The 22,535-nt window shown below is 48.4% G+C and overlaps 1 protein-coding gene across 1 annotated transcript; it reads right to left on the bottom strand.

The window, feature by feature from the left end:
• Positions 1-888: 888 nt before the first annotated feature.
• On the bottom strand, positions 889-21,392 carry LOC139550084 (uridylate-specific endoribonuclease C-like). The gene is made up of 8 exons (XM_071360705.1): positions 21,278-21,392; positions 17,053-17,152; positions 13,813-13,924; positions 13,193-13,314; positions 4,987-5,099; positions 3,668-3,821; positions 2,892-3,032; positions 889-1,662 (listed from the first exon to the last, which is right to left on the bottom strand). Exons 1-8 carry the CDS (start codon positions 21,286-21,288, stop codon positions 1,543-1,545), a joined length of 873 nt encoding a protein of 290 aa, XP_071216806.1. The 5' UTR covers positions 21,289-21,392; the 3' UTR covers positions 889-1,542.
• Between the last annotated feature and the right edge of the window lie 1,143 nt (positions 21,393-22,535).

The raw sequence follows: 22,535 nt of genomic DNA, 5'->3' as shown, positions 1-22,535 counted from the left end.
ATACCCCGTTCAAAGGCACCTACCACCATACCCAGTTCAAAGGCACCTACCACCATACCCCGTTCAAAGGCACATACTACCATACCCCGTTCAAAGGCACCTACTACCATACCCCGTTCAAAGGCACCTACTACCATACCCCTCGTTCAAAGGCACCTACTACCATACCCCGTTCAAAGGCACCTACTACCATACCCCGTTCAAAGGCACTTCAATATTTTGTCTTGCCCATTCACCCTCTGAATGACACACATACACAATCCATGTCTCAAATGTCTCAAGGCTTAAAAATCCTTCTTTAACCCGTCTCCTCCCCTCTTCATCTACACTGATTGAAGAGGATTTAACAAGAGACATCAGTAAGGTTTCACCTGGATTCACCTGGTCAGTCTATGTCATGGAAAGAGCAGGTGTTCTTAATGTTTTAATGTTTTGTCCACTCAGTGAAGTAAAAGTCATCAAATCTAAATAGTAAAGTAAGGTACAGGAATCCCATTGAACAACTTAAGTAGTACTTTAAAGTATTTTTATTAAAGTACTTTACACCACTGATGATAACGATTAATGAAAGTAGTGACGTGTATACTATTATTAAAATCCATGCTTTTAATCTAAGCTGTATTATTATGTTTTCATATATTAATTAGTTTATATTTCATTATTACATTCCTCAATACAGACCTGTTCTTAGGCAGATCATGATTACGTTCGATGCATCATTCATGTAACCAACTACTATTGAATCAAATAAACCTGAGATCTTTCCATGGAAATTGTAGTTTAACATACGCTAGTCTGCCATGCTTGTATTGTTTTCTGCCAGGAAGACATGTTCTGTAACCATTGCTTGTTTTAATCTTCAAAATAAAAGTACAGAAGAAGGTAAAATAGTATACTTGTAAACATGTTTTATTTTCTTCAAGTAGAAATTGAAATGGGGAAATGCCTCCAAACTTGACATATGGCCCCGTAATCATAACAAACGAATAATATGTTAAATACAATTCAGAAGAGTACAACACTGTCAATATAATGTTAGACAATCAGGTTCCTATCATAGTAAATCTTGGTTTTAATGGACTGTCAAAATGCCTAACAAAATGTTCTTAACTGTAAATATAAACAGCCCTCTGCTTTGTGAAAGACCAAGGACCAGTATTGAATATTCAGGACAGAAAGGAGAGCTGGTAGCAGAGAGAGACACAATTCTGGTCCTTTATCAACTGTAATCTCTAATATAATAGTTTAGAGCAAATGATGAATGATCCAGGATTTGTAATTAGTAATTGAACCCGGGAATGAGGTTAAGAATTTGATTGGAGGAGAACACGACCTAATAACAATATGGAGTCAAAAACAAGTACACGACAATGATCAACCTTTAAAATAGCAGATGATTCTGTCTAGGCCCCAAGTGGCACCCTATCCCCTATATAGTGCACTACTAGCCCTAAGGGCCCTGGTAAAAAGCAGTGCACTACATAGGGAATAGGGTTCCATTTGGGCCTCTGCTTTCAGAATCAGGGTGCGTAGATCTCCCCACTACAGGTCCCTGTTGTTGCTGCTGAGTAGTTTGGGGTAGGAGGTTCCGATGGATCGCCCCTGACGATACACCACCATCTCTAGCAGGTACTCGTCCACCTTCACCACGACCGTGGTCACCTGTACATAAACCACAAGGCTAACGTTAGCCAATACATCCACCCATTTATATACTGGCTAGGGTTCTCCTCATTAACACCAACGTTGGGCTGCATCCCAATTCACAACCTTTTCCAGAACTATACTGGAGGGGTAATGTTATACTGGTCAGAACAGTAGTTTATTCAGCCTGGAGGGGTAATGTTATGCTGGTCAGAACAGTAGTTTATTCAGTCTGGAGGGGTAATGTTATGCTGGTCAGAACAGTAGTTTATTCAGCCTGGAGGGGTAATGTTATGCTGGTCAGAACAGTAGTTTATTCAGCCTGGAGGGGTAATGTTATGCTGGTCAGAACAGTAGTTTATTCAGCCTGGAGGGGTAATGTTATACTGGTCAGAACAGTAGTTTATTCAGCCTGGAGGGGTAATGTTATACTGGTCAGAACAGTAGTTTATTCAGCCTGGAGGGGTAATGTTATGCTGGTCAGAACAGTAGATTATTCAGCCTGGAGGGGTAATGTTATACTGGTCAGAACAGTAGTTTATTCAGCCTGGAGGGGTAATGTTATGCTGGTCAGAACAGTAGTTTATTCAGCCTGGAGGGGTAATGTTATGCTGGTCAGAACAGTAGTTTATTCAGCCTGGAGGGGTAATGTTATGCTGGTCAGAACAGTAGTGTATTCAGTCTGGAGGGGTAATGTTATGCTGGTCAGAACAGTAGTTTATTCAGCCTGGAGGGGTAATGTTATGCTGGTCAGAACAGTAGTTTATTCAGCCTGGAGGGGTAATGTTATGCTGGTCAGAACAGTAGTTTATTCAGTCTGGAGGGGTAATGTTATGCTGGTCAGAACAGTAGTTTATTCAGCCTGGAGGGGTAATGTTATACTGGTCAGAACAGTAGTTTATTCAGCCTGGAGGGGTAATGTTATACTGGTCAGAACAGTAGTTTATTCAGCCTGGAGGGGTAATGTTATGCTGGTCAGAACAGTAGTTTATTCAGCCTGGAGGGGTAATGTTATACTGGTCAGAACAGTAGTTTATTCAGCCTGGAGGGATAATGTTAGCTATGATGACTTCGGGTTGATAAGACGTGTCATCAGGGTGGTTCAGGGAACCATGGCCTGAGATCTGAGAACTAGCATTAGCTCCCCAAGCTAATGTCTTCTAGGGCCTAGGCTTCAGCACTACAGGCCATGGTTATCTAATAGACCCAGGTTTGAGCCCCGTGTGGTCACTTACGCAACCACTCACCTTCTCAGTCGACGCGAGGAAGAGGATGGTGAAGAGGGCGACCTCGAACTCTGGGCTGACCCCGATGAAGGAGCTTCCCACAGGCTTGACCAGGCCCTTCCAGCTGAACTGCAGGTTTAGAACGTGGTCATCCTCATCTGGCTGCAGAGAGAGGTCAAAACGACAGATTCTTACCTTGTCGCCTCTGGGATTCGATCCAGCAACCTTCCGGTTACTGGGCCAACGCTCTAACCACTAGGCTACCTGCCACCTCCTACACTCTAACCACTAGGCTACCTTCCGACCCTACACTCTAACCACTAGGCTACCTGCCGCCTCTACACTCTAACCACTAGGCTACCTGCCGCCCCTACACTCTAACCACTAGGCTACCTGCCGCCCCTACACTCTAACCACTAGGCTACCTGCCGCCCCTACACTCTAACCACTAGGCTACCTGCCACCTCTCCACTCTAACCACTAGGCTACCTGCCGCCCCTACACTCTAACCACTAATGATTATAACAACATGTGATAAACGTGTCATGTGGTGTACGTAACAATACGGCTAAATATAATGTATGATTTGGGAAGTTTACAGTGGTAGTCACAGTTTGGGTGTCTTGAAATTAGTCAGTAAAATGTAAATACTAAAAACAACACACACAAAAGTTGAACTAATTACCAAAGCAAGACAACAACCATAGGCTACATTTCTGAAAACAATTATCTTGTGTATAGACCTGTGAAATGTAACTCTGCTGATAACATAGGGAGATTGTTCTAGAATGTCTTACAGTGTTTCTGTTGCCCTGGGCCTTGTAACCCTTGTAGTCCACATTGCCATGCTTCTCCTGCAGATAGAACTGAACCCAGTTGTGGAACCCTGTGATCTCCTTCCCATACTTAGACTCACCAACAAACACATGCTCAAAACCACATGAGTCCTCACTGTATTGGAAACATAAGAAAATATATAATCAGTCTCGGTCCTTGTGTCTCTCTCTGTCTCGGTCCTTGTCTCTCTCTCTCTGTCTCGGTCCTTGTCTCTCTCTCTCTGTCTCGGTCCTTGTCTCTCTCTCTCTGTCTCGGTCCTTGTCTCTCTCTCTCTGTCTCGGTCCTTGTCTCTCTCTCTGTCTCGGTCCTTGTCTCTCTCTCTCTCTCTGTCTCTCTCTCTCTCTCCCCCTGCGTGTCTCTCTCTCTCTCTCTCTCTCTCTCTCTCTCTCTCCCCCTGCGTGTCTCTCTCTCTCTCTCTCTCTCTCTCCCCCTGCGTGTCTCTCTCTCTCTCTCTCTCTCTCTCTCCCCCTGCGTGTCTCTCTCTCTCTCTCTCTCTCTCTCCCCCTGCGTGTCTCTCTCTCTCTCTCTCTCTCTCTCTCCCTGCGTGTCTCTCTCTCTCTCTCTCTCTCTCTCCCCCTGCGTGTCTCTCTCTCTCTCTCTCTCTCTCTCTCTCTCTCCCCCTGCGTGTCTCTCTCTCTCTCTCTCTCTCTCTCTCCCCCTGCGTGTCTCTCTCTCTCTCTCTCTCTCTCTCCCTCTGCGTGTCTCTCTCTCTCTCTCTCTCTCTCCCTCTGCGTGTCTCTCTCTCTCTCTCTCTCTCTCTCCCCCTGCGTGTCTCTCTCTCTCCTCCCCCTGCGTGTCTCTCTCTCTCTCTCCCCCTGCGTGTCTCTCTCTCTCTCTCCCCCTGCGTGCTCTCTCTCTCTCTCCCCCTGCTTGTCTCTCTCTCTCTCCCCCTGCGTGTCTCTCTCTCTCTCTCCCCCTGCGTGTCTCTCTCTCTCTCCCTCTGCGTGTCTCTCTCTCTCTCTCCCCCTGCGTGTCTCTCTCTCTCTCTCCCCCTGCGTGTCTCTCTCTCTCTCTCCCCCTGCGTGTCTCTCTCTCTCTCTCCCTCTGCGTGTCTCTCTCTCTCTCTCCCCCTGCGTGTCTCTCTCTCTCTCTCTCTCTCTCTCCCTCTGCGTGTCTCTCTCTCTCTCTCCCCCTGCGTGTCTCTCTCTCTCTCTCTCTCTCTCTCCCCCTGCGTGTCTCTGTCTCTTTCACACACATACAGGTACAACTAAAACACGCTCAAACTCCTCGCTGTATTCGGGCATAATAAATATGAAATCCCCCGACACCACACACTCACCCTCCACTCCGGTCTCGGTGATAGAGTCTGAACCACATGTCATAGAGCTGTCTCTTGAACTGCTGCTGGTCTGACGGGGACTGACCCTTACTCACCAGGTACTTGTGGGCACACTGACACACACACACACACAAGGATTAGACCGACACATCAGTACACATTGTGGAATCTATACCTGAGACAAAGTAACAAGACAAAACACAGGTCCACAATGACAGAACACCATCTGATTAACTCATGTAGGATAAGGACCCGTCTCCAGGAGTCCTGGTCTGAACAGACAGGTTAAGGGCCTGTCTCCAGGAGTCCTGGTCTGAACAGACAGGTTAAGGGCCTGTTTTCAGGAGTCCTGGTCTGAACAGACAGGTTAAGGGCCTGTCTCCAGGAGTCCTGGTCTGAACAGACAGGTTAAGGGCCCGTCTCCAGGAGTCCTGGTCTGAACAGACATGTTAAGGGCCCTTCTCCAGGAGTCCTGTTCAGAACAGACAGGTTAAGGGCCTGTCCAGAACAGACAGGTTAAGGGCCTGTCTCCAGGAGTCCTGTCCTGAACAGACAGGTTAAGGGCCCGTCTCCAGGAGTCCTGGTCTGAACAGACAGGTTAAGGGCCCGTCTCCAGGAGTCCTGGTCTGAACAGACATGTTAAGGGCCCGTCTCCAGGAGTCCTGTCCAGACCAGGAGTCCTGTCCAGAACAGACAGGTTAAGGGCCTGTCTCCAGGAGTCCTGTCCTGAACAGACAGGTTAAGGGCCCGTCTCCAGGAGTCCTGGTCTGAACAGACAGGTTAAGGGCCCGTCTCCAGGAGTCCTGGTCTGAACAGACAGGTTAAGGGCCTGTCTCCAGGAGTCCTGGTCTGAACAGACAGGTTAAGGGCCTGTCTCCAGGAGTCCTGTCCAGAACAGACAGGTTAAGGGCCCGTCTCCAGGAGTCCTGTCCTGAACAGACATGTTAAGGGCCTGTCTCCAGGAGTCCTGTCCAGAACAGACATGTTAAGGGCCTGTCTCCAGGAGTCCTGTCCAGAACAGACAGGTTAAGGGCCTGTCTCCAGGAGTCCTGTCCTGAACAGACAGGTTAAGGGCCTGTCTCCAGGAGTCCTGTCCAGAACAGACATGTTAAGGACCTGTCTCCAGGAGTCCTGGTCTGAACAGACAGGTTAAGGGCCTGTCTCCAGGAGTCCTGTCCTGAACAGACAGGTTAAGGGCCTGTCTCCAGGAGTCCTGTCCAGAACAGACATGTTAAGGACCTGTCTCCAGGAGTCCTGTCCAGACCAGGAGTCCTGTCCAGAACAGACAGGTTAAGGGCCTGTCTCCAGGAGTCCTGTCCTGAACAGACAGGTTAAGGGCCTGTCTCCAGGAGTCCTGTCCAGAACAGACATGTTAAGGACCTGTCTCCAGGAGTCCTGTCCAGACCAGGAGTCCTGTCCAGAACAGACAGGTTAAGGGCCTGTCTCCAGGAGTCCTGTCCTGAACAGACAGGTTAAGGGCCCGTCTCCAGGAGTCCTGTCCAGAACAGACATGTTAAGGACCCGTCTCCAGGAGTCCTGTCCAGAACAGACAGGTTAAGGGCCCGTCTCCAGGAGTCCTGGTCTGAACAGACAGGTTAAGGGCCCGTCTCCAGGAGTCCTGGTCTGAACAGACATGTTAAGGGCCCGTCTCCAGGAGTCCTGTTCAGAACAGACAGGTTAAGGGCCCGTCTCCAGGAGTCCTGGTCTGAACAGACATGTTAAGGGCCCGTCTCCAGGAGTCCTGTCCAGAACAGACAGGTTAAGGGCCCGTCTCCAGGAGTCCTGGTCTGAACAGACAGGTTAAGGGCCCGTCTCCAGGAGTCCTGGCCTGAACAGACAGGTTAAGGGCCCGTCTCCAGGAGTCCTGGTCTGAACAGACAGGTTAAGGGCCCGTCTCCAGGAGTCCTGTCCAGAACAGACAGGTTAAGGGCCCGTCTCCAGGAGTCCTGTCCAGAACAGACAGGTTAAGGGCCTGTCCAGAACAGACAGGTTAAGGGCCCGTCTCCAGGAGTCCTGGTCTGAACAGACATGTTAAGGGCCCGTCTCCAGGAGTCCTGGTCTGAACAGACAGGTTAAGGGCCTGTCTCCAGGAGTCCTGTCCAGAACAGACATGTTAAGGGCCTGTCTCCAGGAGTCCTGGTCCTGAACAGATAGGTTAAGGGCCCGTCTCCAGGAGTCCTGTCCAGAACAGACAGGTTAAGGGCCTGTCTCCAGGAGTCCTGTCCTGAACAGACAGGTTAAGGGCCCGTCTCCAGGAGTCCTGGTCTGAACAGACAGGTTAAGGGCCCGTCTCCAGGAGTCCTGGTCTGAACAGACATGTTAAGGGCCCGTCTCCAGGAGTCCTGTCCAGAACAGACAGGTTAAGGGCCCGTCTCCAGGAGTCCTGTCCAGAACAGACAGGTTAAGGGCCCGTCTCCAGGAGTCCTGGTCTGAACAGACAGGTTAAGGGCCTGTCTCCAGGAGTCCTGGTCTGAACAGACAGGTTAAGGGCCCGTCTCCAGGAGTCCTGGTCTGAACAGACAGGTTAAGGGCCTGTCCAGAACAGACAGGTTAAGGGCCTGTCCAGAACAGACATGTTAAGGGCCCGTCTCCAGGAGTCCTGTTCAGAACAGACAGGTTAAGGGCCCGTCTCCAGGAGTCCTGGTCTGAACAGACAGGTTAAGGGCCCGTCTCCAGGAGTCCTGTTCAGAACAGACAGGTTAAGGGCCTGTCCAGAACAGACAGGTTAAGGGCCTGTCTCCAGGAGTCCTGTCCAGAACAGACAGGTTAAGGGCCCGTCTCCAGGAGTCCTGGTCCTGAACAGACAGGTTAAGGGCCCGTCTCCAGGAGTCCTGTCCTGAACAGACAGGTTAAGGGCCCGTCTCCAGGAGTCCTGTCCTGAACAGATAGGTTAAGGGCCTGTCCAGAACAGACAGGTTAAGGGCCTGTCTCCAGGAGTCCTGGTCCTGAACAGACAGGTTAAGGGCCTGTCTCCAGGAGTCCTGTCCAGAACAGATAGGTTAAGGGCCTGTCCAGAACAGACAGGTTAAGGGCCCGTCTCCAGGAGTCCTGGTCTGAACAGACATGTTAAGGGCCCGTCTCCAGGAGTCCTGTCCTGAACAGACAGGTTAAGGGCCCGTCTCCAGGAGTCCTGGTCTGAACAGACAGGTTAAGGGCCTGTCCAGAACAGACAGGTTAAGGGCCTGTCTCCAGGAGTCCTGGTCCTGAACAGACAGGTTAAGGGCCCGTCTCCAGGAGTCCTGTCCTGAACAGACAGGTTAAGGGCCCGTCTCCAGGAGTCCTGTCCTGAACAGACAGGTTAAGGGCCTGTCTCCAGGAGTCCTGGTCCTGAACAGATAGGTTAAGGGCCCGTCTCCAGGAGTCCTGGTCTGAACAGACAGGTTAAGGGCCTGTCCAGAACAGACAGGTTAAGGGCCCGTCTCCAGGAGTCCTGGTCCTGAACAGACAGGTTAAGGGCCCGTCTCCAGGAGTCCTGTCCTGAACAGACAGGTTAAGGGCCCGTCTCCAGGAGTCCTTTCCTGAACAGATAGGTTAAGGGCCCGTCTCCAGGAGTCCTGTCCTGAACAGACAGGTTAAGGGCCTGTCTCCAGGAGTCCTGGTCTGAACAGACAGGTTAAGGGCCCGTCTCCAGGAGTCCTGGTCCTGAACAGACATGTTAAGGGCCCGTCTCCAGGAGTCCTGTTCAGAACAGACAGGTTAAGGGCCTGTCCAGAACAGACATGTTAAGGGCCCGTCTCCAGGAGTCCTGGTCCTGAACAGACAGGTTAAGGGCCCGTCTCCAGGAGTCCTGGTCCTGAACAGACAGGTTAAGGGCCCGTCTCCAGAAGTCCTGGTCTGAACAGACAGGTTAAGGGCCTGTCCAGAACAGACATGTTAAGGGCCCGTCTCCAGGAGTCCTGGTCCTGAACAGACAGGTTAAGGGCCCGTCTCCAGGAGTCCTGTCCTGAACAGACAGGTTAAGGGCCCGTCTCCAGGAGTCCTGTCCTGAACAGATAGGTTAAGGGCCCGTCTCCAGGAGTCCTGTCCTGAACAGATAGGTTAAGGGCCTGTCTCCAGGAGTCCTGGTCCTGAACAGACAGGTTAAGGGCCTGTCTCCAGGAGTCCTGTCCAGAACAGACAGGTTAAGGGCCTGTCCAGAACAGACAGGTTAAGGGCCTGTCTCCAGGAGTCCTGGTCCTGAACAGACAGGTTAAGGGCCTGTCTCCAGGAGTCCTGTCCAGAACAGACAGGTTAAGGGCCTGTCCAGAACAGACAGGTTAAGGGCCCGTCTCCAGGAGTCCTGGTCTGAACAGACATGTTAAGGGCCCGTCTCCAGGAGTCCTGTCCTGAACAGACAGGTTAAGGGCCCGTCTCCAGGAGTCCTGGTCTGAACAGACAGGTTAAGGGCCTGTCCAGAACAGACAGGTTAAGGGCCTGTCTCCAGGAGTCCTGGTCCTGAACAGACAGGTTAAGGGCCCGTCTCCAGGAGTCCTGTCCTGAACAGACAGGTTAAGGGCCCGTCTCCAGGAGTCCTGTCCTGAACAGACAGGTTAAGGGCCTGTCTCCAGGAGTCCTGGTCCTGAACAGATAGGTTAAGGGCCCGTCTCCAGGAGTCCTGGTCTGAACAGACAGGTTAAGGGCCTGTCCAGAACAGACAGGTTAAGGGCCTGTCTCCAGGAGTCCTGGTCCTGAACAGACAGGTTAAGGGCCCGTCTCCAGGAGTCCTGTTCAGAACAGACAGGTTAAGGGCCCGTCTCCAGGAGTCCTGGTCTGAACAGACAGGTTAAGGGCCCGTCTCCAGGAGTCCTGTCCTGAACAGACAGGTTAAGGGCCCGTCTCCAGGAGTCCTTTCCTGAACAGATAGGTTAAGGGCCCGTCTCCAGGAGTCCTGTCCTGAACAGACAGGTTAAGGGCCTGTCTCCAGGAGTCCTGGTCTGAACAGACAGGTTAAGGGCCCGTCTCCAGGAGTCCTGGTCCTGAACAGACATGTTAAGGGCCCGTCTCCAGGAGTCCTGTTCAGAACAGACAGGTTAAGGGCCTGTCCAGAACAGACAGGTTAAGGGCCCGTCTCCAGGAGTCCTGGTCCTGAACAGACAGGTTAAGGGCCCGTCTCCAGGAGTCCTGTCCAGAACAGACAGGTTAAGGGCCCGTCTCCAGGAGTCCTGTCCAGAACAGACATGTTAAGGACCCGTCTCCAGGAGTCCTGTCCAGAACAGACAGGTTAAGGGCCTGTCTCCAGGAGTCCTGTCCAGAACAGACATGTTAAGGGCCTGTCTCCAGGAGTCCTGTCCTGAACAGACAGGTTAAGGGCCTGTCTCCAGGAGTCCTGTCCAGAACAGACATGTTAAGGACCTGTCTCCAGGAGTCCTGTCCAGAACAGACAGGTTAAGGGCCCGTCTCCAGGAGTCCTGGTCTGAACAGACAGGTTAAGGGCCCGTCTCCAGGAGTCCTGGTCTGAACAGACAGGTTAAGGGCCCGTCTCCAGGAGTCCTGGTCTGAACAGACAGGTTAAGGGCCCGTCTCCAGGAGTCCTGGTCTGAACAGACAGGTTAAGGGCCCGTCTCCAGGAGTCCTGGTCTGAACAGACAGGTTAAGGGCCTGTCTCCAGGAGTCCTGTCCAGAACAGACAGGTTAAGGACCTGTCTCCAGGAGTCCTGTCCAGAACAGACAGGTTAAGGGCCTGTCCAGAACAGACATGTTAAGGGCCCGTCTCCAGGAGTCCTGGTCTGAACAGACAGGTTAAGGGCCCGTCTCCAGGAGTCCTGTCCTGAACAGACATGTTAAGGGCCCGTCTCCAGGAGTCCTGTCCAGAACAGACAGGTTAAGGGCCTGTCTCCAGGAGTCCTGTCCAGAACAGACAGGTTAAGGGCCCGTCTCCAGGAGTCCTGTCCTGAACAGACATGTTAAGGGCCCGTCTCCAGGAGTCCTGGTCTGAACAGACAGGTTAAGGGCCCGTCTCCAGGAGTCCTGTCCTGAACAGACATGTTAAGGGCCCGTCTCCAGGAGTCCTGTCCAGAACAGACAGGTTAAGGGCCCGTCTCCAGGAGTCCTGGTCTGAACAGACAGGTTAAGGGCCCGTCTCCAGGAGTCCTGTCCTGAACAGACATGTTAAGGGCCCGTCTCCAGGAGTCCTGTCCAGAACAGACAGGTTAAGGGCCCGTCTCCAGGAGTCCTGGTCTGAACAGACAGGTTAAGGGCCCGTCTCCAGGAGTCCTGTCCTGAACAGACATGTTAAGGGCCCGTCTCCAGGAGTCCTGTCCTGAACAGACATGTTAAGGGCCCGTCTCCAGGAGTCCTGTCCAGAACAGACAGGTTAAGGGCCCGTCTCCAGGAGTCCTGTCCTGAACAGACAGGTTAAGGACCTGTCTCCAGGAGTCCTGGTCTGAACAGACAGGTTAAGGGCCCGTCTCCAGGAGTCCTGTCCAGAACAGACATGTTAAGGACCTGTCTCCAGGAGTCCTGGTCTGAACAGACAGGTTAAGGGCCCGTCTCCAGGAGTCCTGGTCTGAACAGACAGGTTAAGGGCCTGTCTCCAGGAGTCCTGGTCCTGAACAGACAGGTTAAGGGCCCGTCTCCAGGAGTCCTGTCCAGAACAGACAGGTTAAGGGCCCGTCTCCAGGAGTCCTGGTCTGAACAGACAGGTTAAGGGCCCGTCTCCAGGAGTCCTGTCCTGAACAGACATGTTAAGGGCCCGTCTCCAGGAGTCCTGTCCAGAACAGACAGGTTAAGGGCCCGTCTCCAGGAGTCCTGGTCTGAACAGACAGGTTAAGGGCCCGTCTCCAGGAGTCCTGTCCTGAACAGACATGTTAAGGGCCCGTCTCCAGGAGTCCTGTCCAGAACAGACAGGTTAAGGGCCCGTCTCCAGGAGTCCTGGTCTGAACAGACAGGTTAAGGGCCCGTCTCCAGGAGTCCTGTCCTGAACAGACATGTTAAGGGCCCGTCTCCAGGAGTCCTGTCCTGAACAGACATGTTAAGGGCCCGTCTCCAGGAGTCCTGTCCAGAACAGACAGGTTAAGGGCCCGTCTCCAGGAGTCCTGTCCTGAACAGACAGGTTAAGGACCTGTCTCCAGGAGTCCTGGTCTGAACAGACAGGTTAAGGGCCCGTCTCCAGGAGTCCTGTCCAGAACAGACATGTTAAGGACCTGTCTCCAGGAGTCCTGGTCTGAACAGACAGGTTAAGGGCCCGTCTCCAGGAGTCCTGGTCTGAACAGACAGGTTAAGGGCCTGTCTCCAGGAGTCCTGGTCCTGAACAGACAGGTTAAGGGCCCGTCTCCAGGAGTCCTGTCCAGAACAGACAGGTTAAGGGCCCGTCTCCAGGAGTCCTGGTCTGAACAGACAGGTTAAGGGCCCGTCTCCAGGAGTCCTGGTCTGAACAGACAGGTTAAGGGCCCGTCTCCAGGAGTCCTGTCCTGAACAGACATGTTAAGGGCCCGTCTCCAGGAGTCCTGTCCAGAACAGACAGGTTAAGGGCCCGTCTCCAGGAGTCCTGGTCTGAACAGACAGGTTAAGGGCCCGTCTCCAGGAGTCCTGTCCTGAACAGACATGTTAAGGGCCCGTCTCCAGGAGTCCTGTCCAGAACAGACAGGTTAAGGGCCCGTCTCCAGGAGTCCTGGTCTGAACAGACAGGTTAAGGGCCCGTCTCCAGGAGTCCTGTCCTGAACAGACATGTTAAGGGCCCGTCTCCAGGAGTCCTGTCCTGAACAGACATGTTAAGGGCCCGTCTCCAGGAGTCCTGTCCAGAACAGACAGGTTAAGGGCCCGTCTCCAGGAGTCCTGTCCTGAACAGACAGGTTAAGGACCTGTCTCCAGGAGTCCTGGTCTGAACAGACAGGTTAAGGGCCCGTCTCCAGGAGTCCTGTCCAGAACAGACATGTTAAGGACCTGTCTCCAGGAGTCCTGGTCTGAACAGACAGGTTAAGGGCCCGTCTCCAGGAGTCCTGGTCTGAACAGACAGGTTAAGGGCCTGTCTCCAGGAGTCCTGGTCCTGAACAGACAGGTTAAGGGCCCGTCTCCAGGAGTCCTGTCCAGAACAGACAGGTTAAGGGCCCGTCTCCAGGAGTCCTGGTCTGAACAGACAGGTTAAGGGCCCGTCTCCAGGAGTCCTGGCTATGGATCTAAATGACGACAGAACATAGCAATATGTGCTCAACCAAGCAATAAGGAGTAGACTATAACCCCCACTTTTACCTGTGGGCACACAGCGCCAGATCACACACACACACACTACCTTCATGACCTCGGTCTCCAGAATGGCATTGAGGAAGAGATCGTTCTCCATCAGCTCCTCAGAGGTGACGGTCTCCGACACGCCTGTAGACATCTCATAGTTGTCCAGGAGACGCATGAACACTGCAGAGAAGGAACATATATCACTCTGAAGAACGCTTTGTGAAATACTGGCTATGCCTTCAATAACAGGAAGAGAGGAGGTAATGCCTTCAATAACAGGAAGAGAGGAGGTAATGCCTTCAATAACAGGAAGAGAGGAGGTAATGCCTTGAATAACAGGAAGAGAGGAGGTAATGCCTTCAATAACAGGAAGAGAGGAGGTAATGCCTTCAATAACAGGAAGAGAGGAGAGAAGGTAGAGAGGAGGAAGGGAGGAGTGAAGGAAGGGAGGAGTGAAGGAAGGGAGAAGTGAAGGAAAGGAAAGGAGTGGAGGAAGGGAGGAGTGAAGGAAGGGAGGAGTGAAGGAAAGGAGGAGTGGAGGAAGGGAGGAGTGAAGGAAGGGAGGAGTGAAGGAAAGGAGAGTCGAGAAAGGGTGGAGTGAAGGAAAGGAGAGTGGAGGAAAGGAGAGTGGAGAAAGGGTGGAGTGAAGGAAAGGAGAGTGGAGGTAGAAGGACTTACAGGCGTAGGTCTTGATGTTTTTCAGTTTGCCCTCGTTGACATTAGCAAACAGAGGAGCCCTAGCCATGTCTCTGGCAGTGTTACTACCCTGGGCCACGTAACCTGCCTTTCCCTGGATAGACAAACATACTGTATGAATAAGACCATCACATCTCCCAACAACACAATGAAAACTACTCTGTGGGCCTGACCTCAACCCTGAATAAGCATTATTTAGACAGGGAGTCAATGCTGAGACCAAGGTGTCTTTATTTAGACAGGGAGTCGATGCTGAGACCAAGGTGTCTTTATTTAGACAGGGAGTCAATGCTGAGACCGAGGGGTCTTTATTTAGACAGGGAGTCAATGCTGAGACCGAGGGGTCTTTATTTAGACAGGGAGTCAATGCTGAGACCAAGGTGTCTTTATTTAGACAGGGAGTCAATGCTGAGACCAAGGTGTCTTTATTTAGACAGGGAGTCAATGCTGAGACCAAGGTGTGTTTATTTAGACAGGGAGTCAATGCTGAGACCAAGGTGTCTTTATTTAGACAGGGAGTCAATGCTGAGACCAAGGTGTGTTTATTTAGACAGGGAGACAATGCTGAGACCAAGGTGTCTTTATTTAGACAGGGAGTCAATGCTGAGACCAAGGGGTCTTTATGTAGACAGGGAGTCAATGCTGAGACCAAGGTGTCTTTATTTAGACAGGGAGTCAATGCTGAGACCAAGGTGTCTTTATTTAGACAGGGAGTCAATGCTGAGACCGAGGGGTCTTTATTTAGACAGGGAGTCAATGCTGAGCCCAAGGGGTCTTTATGTAGACAGGGAGTCAATGCTGAGACCAAGGTGTCTTTATTTAGACAGGGAGTCAATGCTGAGACCAGGGTGTCTTTATTTAGACAGGGAGTCAATGCTAAGCATTCCTTCCTGTCTTTATTTGGATAGCTAGCTCTCAGTCACGTTACCTGCCTCTCTAGGGGGATTCAGACCAGAGTTACACGTAGTGGCAACTTCATTAACCCCTCGATGGGTATTCTGACCTTGAAGCATGTGTACCAGTCAGGTATTCCTTTGGAATTAATGAATGACAGATCTCTTGCATGTAGTCATCACAAACCTGATGTTTTTAAAGAGAGAGTATACCATTTTCAAATGTCACGCATCTCAAAAAGGAAAATAGTGCTTTTGTACAATTTAAAAAACCTAATATTTCACAAATGAATTTTAGGTTTTATAATAAAAACGTATGTATTTACAGTGTTGCAAAAGATTGTCTGGACCACTTTAAAAGTCAGGTAGATCACATCATTACCCTCTTTCTGTTTACAAAGCCCTGCTCCACAAACTTCCAACTTACCTCACGTCACTGGTAAGATTTAAAATGACAAGTTATCAAACCCCTTCACAGGGTTGGTTAACTCTGGAGACTCCTTTGGTTTCTAAAGAGTTAGGTAGATCAGCTTTTCATTTCCTTCCACCTTACGTGTGGAATGATCTACAATACATTTTAAAATTGGAGGAATTGGTGTCTCTAGGGCGTTTCAGACGGTCGTTAGGGGACCCTCTAGGGCATTTCAGACGGTCGTTAGGGGACCCTCTAGAACGTTTCAGACGGTCGTTAGGGGACCCTCTACGGCGTTTCAGACGGTCGTTAGGGGACCCTCTAGAACGTTTCAGACGGTCGTTAGGGGACCCTCTAGACCTCGGTCTCAGCATTGACTCCCTGTCTAAATAAAGACACCTTGGTCTCAGCATTGACTCCCTGTCTAAATAAAGACACCTTGGTCTCAGCATTGACTCCCTGTCTAAATAAAGACACCTTGGTCTCAGCATTGACTCCCTGTCTAAATAAAGACACCTTGGTCTCAGCATTGACTCCCTGTCTAAATAAAGACACCTTGGTCTCAGCATTGACTCCCTGTCTAAATAAAGACACCTTGGTCTCAGCATTGACTCCCTGTCTAAATAAAGACACCTTGGTCTCAGCATTGACTCCCTGTCTAAATAAAGACACCTTGGTCTCAGCATTGACTCCCTGTCTAAATAAAGACACCTTGGTCTCAGCATTGACTCCCTGTCTAAATAAAGACACCTTGGTCTCAGCATTGACTCCCTGTCTAAATAAAGACACCTTGGTCTCAGCATTGACTCCCTGTCTAAATAAAGACACCTTGGTCTCAGCATTGACTCCCTGTCTAAATAAAGACACCTTGGTCTCAGCATTGACTCCCTGTCTAAATAAAGACACCTTGGTCTCAGCATTGACTCCCTGTCTAAATAAAGACACCTTGGTCTCAGCATTGACTCCCTGTCTAAATAAAGACACCTTGGTCTCAGCATTGACTCCCTGTCTAAATAAAGACACCTTGGTCTCAGCATTGACTCCCTGTCTAAATAAAGACACCTTGGTCTCAGCATTGACTCCCTGTCTAAATAAAGACACCTTGGTCTCAGCATTGACTCCCTGTCTAAATAAAGACACCTTGGTCACAGCATTGACTTCCTGTCTAAATAAAGGATCAATCAAAATAGTTTCTAGGGCACAACATGTCCTTCAAAAGTAACTAGAATTCCTATAGGCCCAATATAGGCTGTATATTTTCTGGTGCTACTAAATTTAATCTCGTGCTCCTAAATTCAAATTTAAAAAAAGGTACATCGTATTTAAAGGGATGGCTTTAGATCAAAGTACTGAAAACCCCCAGTTAACGAAAACTGAACCAAGTGGGAGGGTTTTCAGTGCTTTCATTAAATGTGTGCATAAGGTAACCATTCCTGTAGAGATGGTTGATCACCTGCACAAGGTAAGTCTGAATACCAAATACTGAGAAGAGCTTAAATCAAAACATGTGGGAAAAAATGTCCTAAGTCTGAATCGGGCCCTGAGGTGTGTTTCCTGCTCCTATGTCTGAATCGGGCCCTGAGGTGTGTTTCCTGCTCCTATGTCTGAATCGGGCCCTGAGGTGTGTTTCCTGCTGCTATATCTGAATCGTGCCCTGAGGTGTGTTTCCTGCCCCTATGTCTGAATCGGGTCCTAGGTGTGTATCCTGCTCCTACGTCTGAATCGGGCCCCGAAGTGTGTTTCCTGCTCCTATGTCTGAATCGGGCCCTGAGGTGTGTTTCCTGCCCCTATGTCTGAATCGGGCCCTGAGGTGTGTTTCCTGCTGCTGGGTGGTGCCATTCTATCTCTACCAGAGTGCTTTGCAGATAGAGTCGATTAACAAGCCAAGTAGTAGCACGGTAACCCTGACATCCGTACCTGTAGGGAGATGGTGTAGTCAGTCCCAGGTTTTAAACGGTTTGTATCCCGACTCCACAGCTGGTTCAGAACCTCAGAGAGCTCGTGGTTCACACCTTGACTAATACACAGACAGACAATACACACATCGATATGAACTCAAATGTATATTTTCCCATTGCAATGCAAGAAAATGACCCTTGCTATAGATAAAATGCTACAGTATAAAATTGTTAGGGGAGGGGACAAAAGTAGAGAGATACTGCTAGGGAGATCTATGTTCCATCTCTTCCAGTAACTATTTTTAATCTCTTCCAGTAACCTACAGAGATCTGTGTTCCATCTCTCCCAGTAACCTACAGAGATCTGTGTTCCATCTCCTTCCAGTAACCTCCAGAGATCTGTGTTCCATCTCTCCCAGTAACCTCCAGAGATCTGTGTTCCATCTCTCCCAGTAACCTACAGAGATCTGTGTTCCATATCTTCCAGTAACCTACAGAGATCTATGTTCCATCTCTCCCAGTAACCTACAGAGATCTGTGTTCCGTCTCTCCCAGTAACCTACAGAGATCTATGTTCCATCTCTTCCAGTAACCTACAGAGATCTGTGTTCCATCTCTTCCAGTAACCTACAGAGATCTGTGTTCCATCTCTCCCAGTAACCTACAGAGATCTGTGTTCCATCTCTTCCAGTAACCTACAGAGATCTGTGTTCCATATCTTCCAGTAACCTACAGAGATCTGTGTTCCATCTCTTCCAGTAACCTACAGAGATCTGTGTTCCATCTCTCCCAGTAACCTACAGAGATCTGTGTTCCATCTCTTCCAGTAACCTACAGAGATCTGTGTTCCATCTCTTTCCAGTAACCTACAGAGATCTGTGTTCCATCTCTTCCAGTAACCTACAGAGATCTGTGTTCCATCTCTTCCAGTAACCTACAGAGATCTGTGCTCCATCTCTCCCAGTAACCTACAGAGATCTGTGTTCCATCTCTCCCAGTAACCTACAGAGATCTGTGTTCCATCTCTTCCAGTAACCTACAGAGATCTGTGTTCCATCTCTTCCAGTAACCTACAGAGATCTGTGTTCCATCTCTTCCAGTAACCTACAGCGATCTGTGTTCCATCTCTTCCAGTAACCTACAGAGATCTGTGTTCCATCTCTTCCAGTAACCTACAGAGATCTGTGTTCCATCTCTTCCAGTAACCTACAGAGATCTATGTTCCATCTCTTCCAGTAACCTACGTAGATCTGTGTTCCATCTCTTCTAGTAACCTACAGAGATCTGTGTTCCATCTCTTCTAGTAACCTACAGAGATTTGTGTTCATCTCTTCCAGTAACCTACAGAGATCTGTGTTCCATCTCTCCCAGTAACCTACAGAGATCTGTGTTAATCTCTTCCAGTAACCTACAGAGATCTGTGTTCCATCTCTCCCAGTAACCTACAGAGATCTGTGTTCCATCTCTCCCAGTAACCTACAGAGATCTATGTTCCATCTCTCCCAGTAACCTACAGAGATCTGTGTTCCATCTCTTTCCAGTAACCTACAGAGATCTGTGTTCCATCTCTTTCCAGTAACCTACAGAGATCTGTGTTCCATCTCTCCCAGTAACATACAGAGATCTATGTTCCATCTCTTTCCAGTAACCTACAGAGATCTGTGTTCCATCTCTTTCCAGTAACCTACAGAGATCTGTGTTCCATCTCTCCCAGTAACCTACATAGATCTATGTCTCTGCATTGTTATAATGGTAACCTAACATAGATCTATGTTGATACATTGTTATAATGGTAACCTAACGTAGATCTATGTTGATACTTAGCTGGTGGCTCTGCATTGTTATAATGGTAACCTAACATAGATCTATGTTGATTCATTGTTATAAATGGTAACCTAACGTAGATCTATGTTGATACTTAGCTGGTGGCTCTGCATTGTTATAATGGTAGCCTAACGTAGATCTATGTCTCTGCATTGTTATAATGGTAGCCTAACGTAGATCTATGTTGATTCATTGTTATAATGGTAACCTAACGTAGATCTATGTTGATTCATTGTTATAATGGTAACCTAACGTAGCAGGCGTAAAAAGAAAACACCCGAAACTAGAGGAAGAGTTGAGATGGAGTGTTGTCTTGTTAATGTCCAAAACTGGAAAATCCGGTTGTTGGGGACCGAGACAGAGGCTACTATAACAGAGATAATACCGTGGAGGTTTGATAAACCAATAACAGGAAATAAACATATCCCAAGGGCTAACAGCCACAGCCCCATTCAGTTAACTCTGTGGCATTCAATTCCCTTAAAATAACAACATCTGGGACACTTAAAAAAGTCACCATTCAGTCACCATTCATTCTCATAGAAAAGACCAGTGCCCATTCATTCTCATAGAAAAGACCAGTGCCCATTCATTCTCATAGAAAAGACCAGTGCCCATTCATTCTCATAGAAAAGACCAGTGCCCATTCATTCTCATAGAAAAGACCAGTGCCCATTCATTCTCATAGAAAAGACCAGTACCCAAGAGTTTTTGATACTGGTGCTATTTTGGCCACCCCTAACCCCTAACCCCTAACCAGAGGACAGCCCCGTAACCTCAGTATCTAAAACAACTCAGATAGTACAGGGCACAAAATATTGTGAAATCGCTCGTGACAGGAAACTCCCCATCTACCATAATATAACTACAGAATATCATTAAACATGTTGTACTATTGAAACAGAGAGTTCCATTAATGCATCATGAGTTCCTTAGTGGAACAGCAAACAGCCAATGGGGTCAGACAGCAAACAGCCAATGGGGGTCAGACAGCAAACAGCCAATGGAGTCAGACAGCAAACAGCCAATGGAGTCAGACAGCAAACAGCCAATGGAGTCAGACAGCAAACAGCCAATGGAGTCAGACAGCAAACAGCCAATGGAGTCAGACAGCAAACAGCCAACGGAGTCAGACAGCCAATGGGGGCCAGACAGCAAACAGCCAATGGGCAGCGGTCTGAGCTGATCTACTTCCTGTGTTGGTTTCAGAGTGTAGTTTGGTGAGCTAATGAATATCATGTCCACATCCTGTTGCTGTTTCATCTTGGAACATCAAAAGGCCCTTTCAGCCACCGACAGCGTTTAGCTGACCCAGTAATTAGTACTGAACAGTTGTTTGGCACAAAAACTATCGTTTTAGTGCATGTTGATTGCTCAACTTTATCTTCTTTTTTTTGTGATGTTATATTTTTGCGTTTTTGATCTTTAAATCAAAACCTAGCATGCTATGACTAATTAATTATATAGTTGTAGATGAATTCAAATCAAATTGTATTTGTCACACGTGCTTAATAGTCCCGAATGTGTCTTTGTTTGTAGCTAATCTAAAACTCTGACACAATTAAGCCCCTTTGTTGAGTATTCAGGCGGATGCGTCAACAGAAACCAAGACAGATCCAGATGAAAACCACGTCAGTAGACATGACGTTTACATATGGAGACGCATGGTCAATATTCGGTATATTGTTCCTGCTGTTATAAAACTCCATGTACCACGTCCGTCAACACTTTTAGTTCAACAGGAGGAAATTAAATGTTATGCTTTTAAGTTTCACTAACGGGTCTCTTCAAACAAAAACAGTCTAAATTTCAAAGAAAGATTTCCAAAGATGCAGGCTTCTATTTAAAGACTCAATAACAGTACCACAGCGTCATATCTGATCCTGGTGTTGTTTTATTTAACGAGGGAAGTCAGTTAAGAACAAATTCTTATTTACAATGACGGCCTAGGAACAGTGGGTTAACTGCCTTGTTCAGGGGCAGAATGACAGAGTTTTACCTTGTCAGCTCGGGGATTCAATCGTGCAACTTTTCGGTTACTAGTCCAACGCTCTAACCACTAGGCTTCCTGCCGCGCTAGGCTACCTGCCGTTGTTAACCAGGAATCCATTTCACGACTAAAATAACAACCTTTGCACTTTAAAAAATGTGCTGTAAGGTCTACACCTGCTGTATTCGGCGCATGTGACAAATCAAATTTGATTTACATTAGTCTACAACTAACTAATATTTGTCATAGCAGGCTGTTTGATTTAAAGATCAAACGAAAAAATAACATCACAAAAAAAGATACAATTGAGCAATCAACATGCACTAAAACTATATATTTATTTTGCCAAAAGTAAGTCTATCATTATTTGCTATGGATCATTGTCATTCTACAGCATGTATGTGATAATTTAGCCTACAATGTAACTCACCTCCGTGCCATAGTTAGTTATTCAGTGAGTAAAGTAACTTCCGACTTCGCATCGCTTCTTCAGCAATAAACAGTTTGCGTGAAGACGGTTATCTGATCTGTCGGCCAAAAGTCCCTGTGATGTTCGTCCAATAACATGACAGAAAGATGAAAACGCGTGCGGGCGGGGCGTGGGGGCGGGGTTTGCACGTTCTAACACCATTCCATTGGTCCTGAAGTGAAATCACCATCTACCTTGTGCACCAGGCATTGGGGAAATTTGATTGTGCTGATCCGCGGGGAAAGAACGGCGAGGGAGGAGCACCGTCTCAAAGAGAACAGTCATCTGCGCTGCTCGGTCATGTTATCAACAAGGCATGGTGCATTTTTCAGCAACAAATAGAACTTATTTTTTACATAAAATATATAATTTTTTATTTCAAACTAGTTTTCCTTTGGAAAGCAGATAAAGCATTTTTTAATCAAAAGTAATGACTTTAGCATGACAACAGAATCCTACTCATTAGTCCACGTGCTTAATCACGAAACTTTTGTGTTGAACCGACTTTTGTTTTGATCCGACTTCACCGTGGCCTTTGAATGGGACACCTGGCTCAACCTGGTTCCAAAACGAATGAAATCAATGTTCACCTGGTACAAAGCCCGCCTCCACGGGCGCCCGAGCCAGATGAATCTACTCCGCTCCCTGCAGAACGTATAGGCCTGATCACGTGACACCGTTCCGCTAGAGGAGAAACGGCTGAGAGGAGATGCTCTCTGCTTTAACAGTAGGTGCAAATCAATTCAAGAGCTTTATTCGCATGGGAAACATGTTTACATTGCCAAAGCAAGTGAAATAGATAAACAAACGTGAAATAAACAATAAAAAAATGAACAGTACACATTACACTCTCAAAAGATCCAAAGGAATATAGACATTTAAAATGTCATATTATGCATATATACAGTGTTGTAACGATGTGAAAATACTTAAAGTACAAAAGGGAAAATAAATAAACATAAATATGGGTTGTATTTACAATGGTGTTTGTTCTTCACTGGTTGACCTTTTCTTGAGGCAACAGGTCACAAGTCTTGCTGCTGTGATGGAACACTGTGGTATTTCACCCAGTAGATATGGGAGTTTATCAAAATTGGATTTGTTTTCAAATTCTTTGTGGATCTGTGTAATCTGAGGGAAATATGTGTCTCTAATATGGTCATACATTGGGCAGGAGGTTAGGAAGTGCAGATCTGTAAGATTTCCTTAAGTTTGGGTC

Source organism: Salvelinus alpinus, chromosome 23 (assembly GCF_045679555.1).
Source record: "Salvelinus alpinus chromosome 23, SLU_Salpinus.1, whole genome shotgun sequence".
In the NCBI taxonomy this organism is placed as follows: Eukaryota; Metazoa; Chordata; class Actinopteri; order Salmoniformes; family Salmonidae; genus Salvelinus; species Salvelinus alpinus.
The sequence above is the reverse complement of the archived record's forward strand: the minus strand, read 5'-3'. Positions and strand labels throughout refer to the sequence as shown.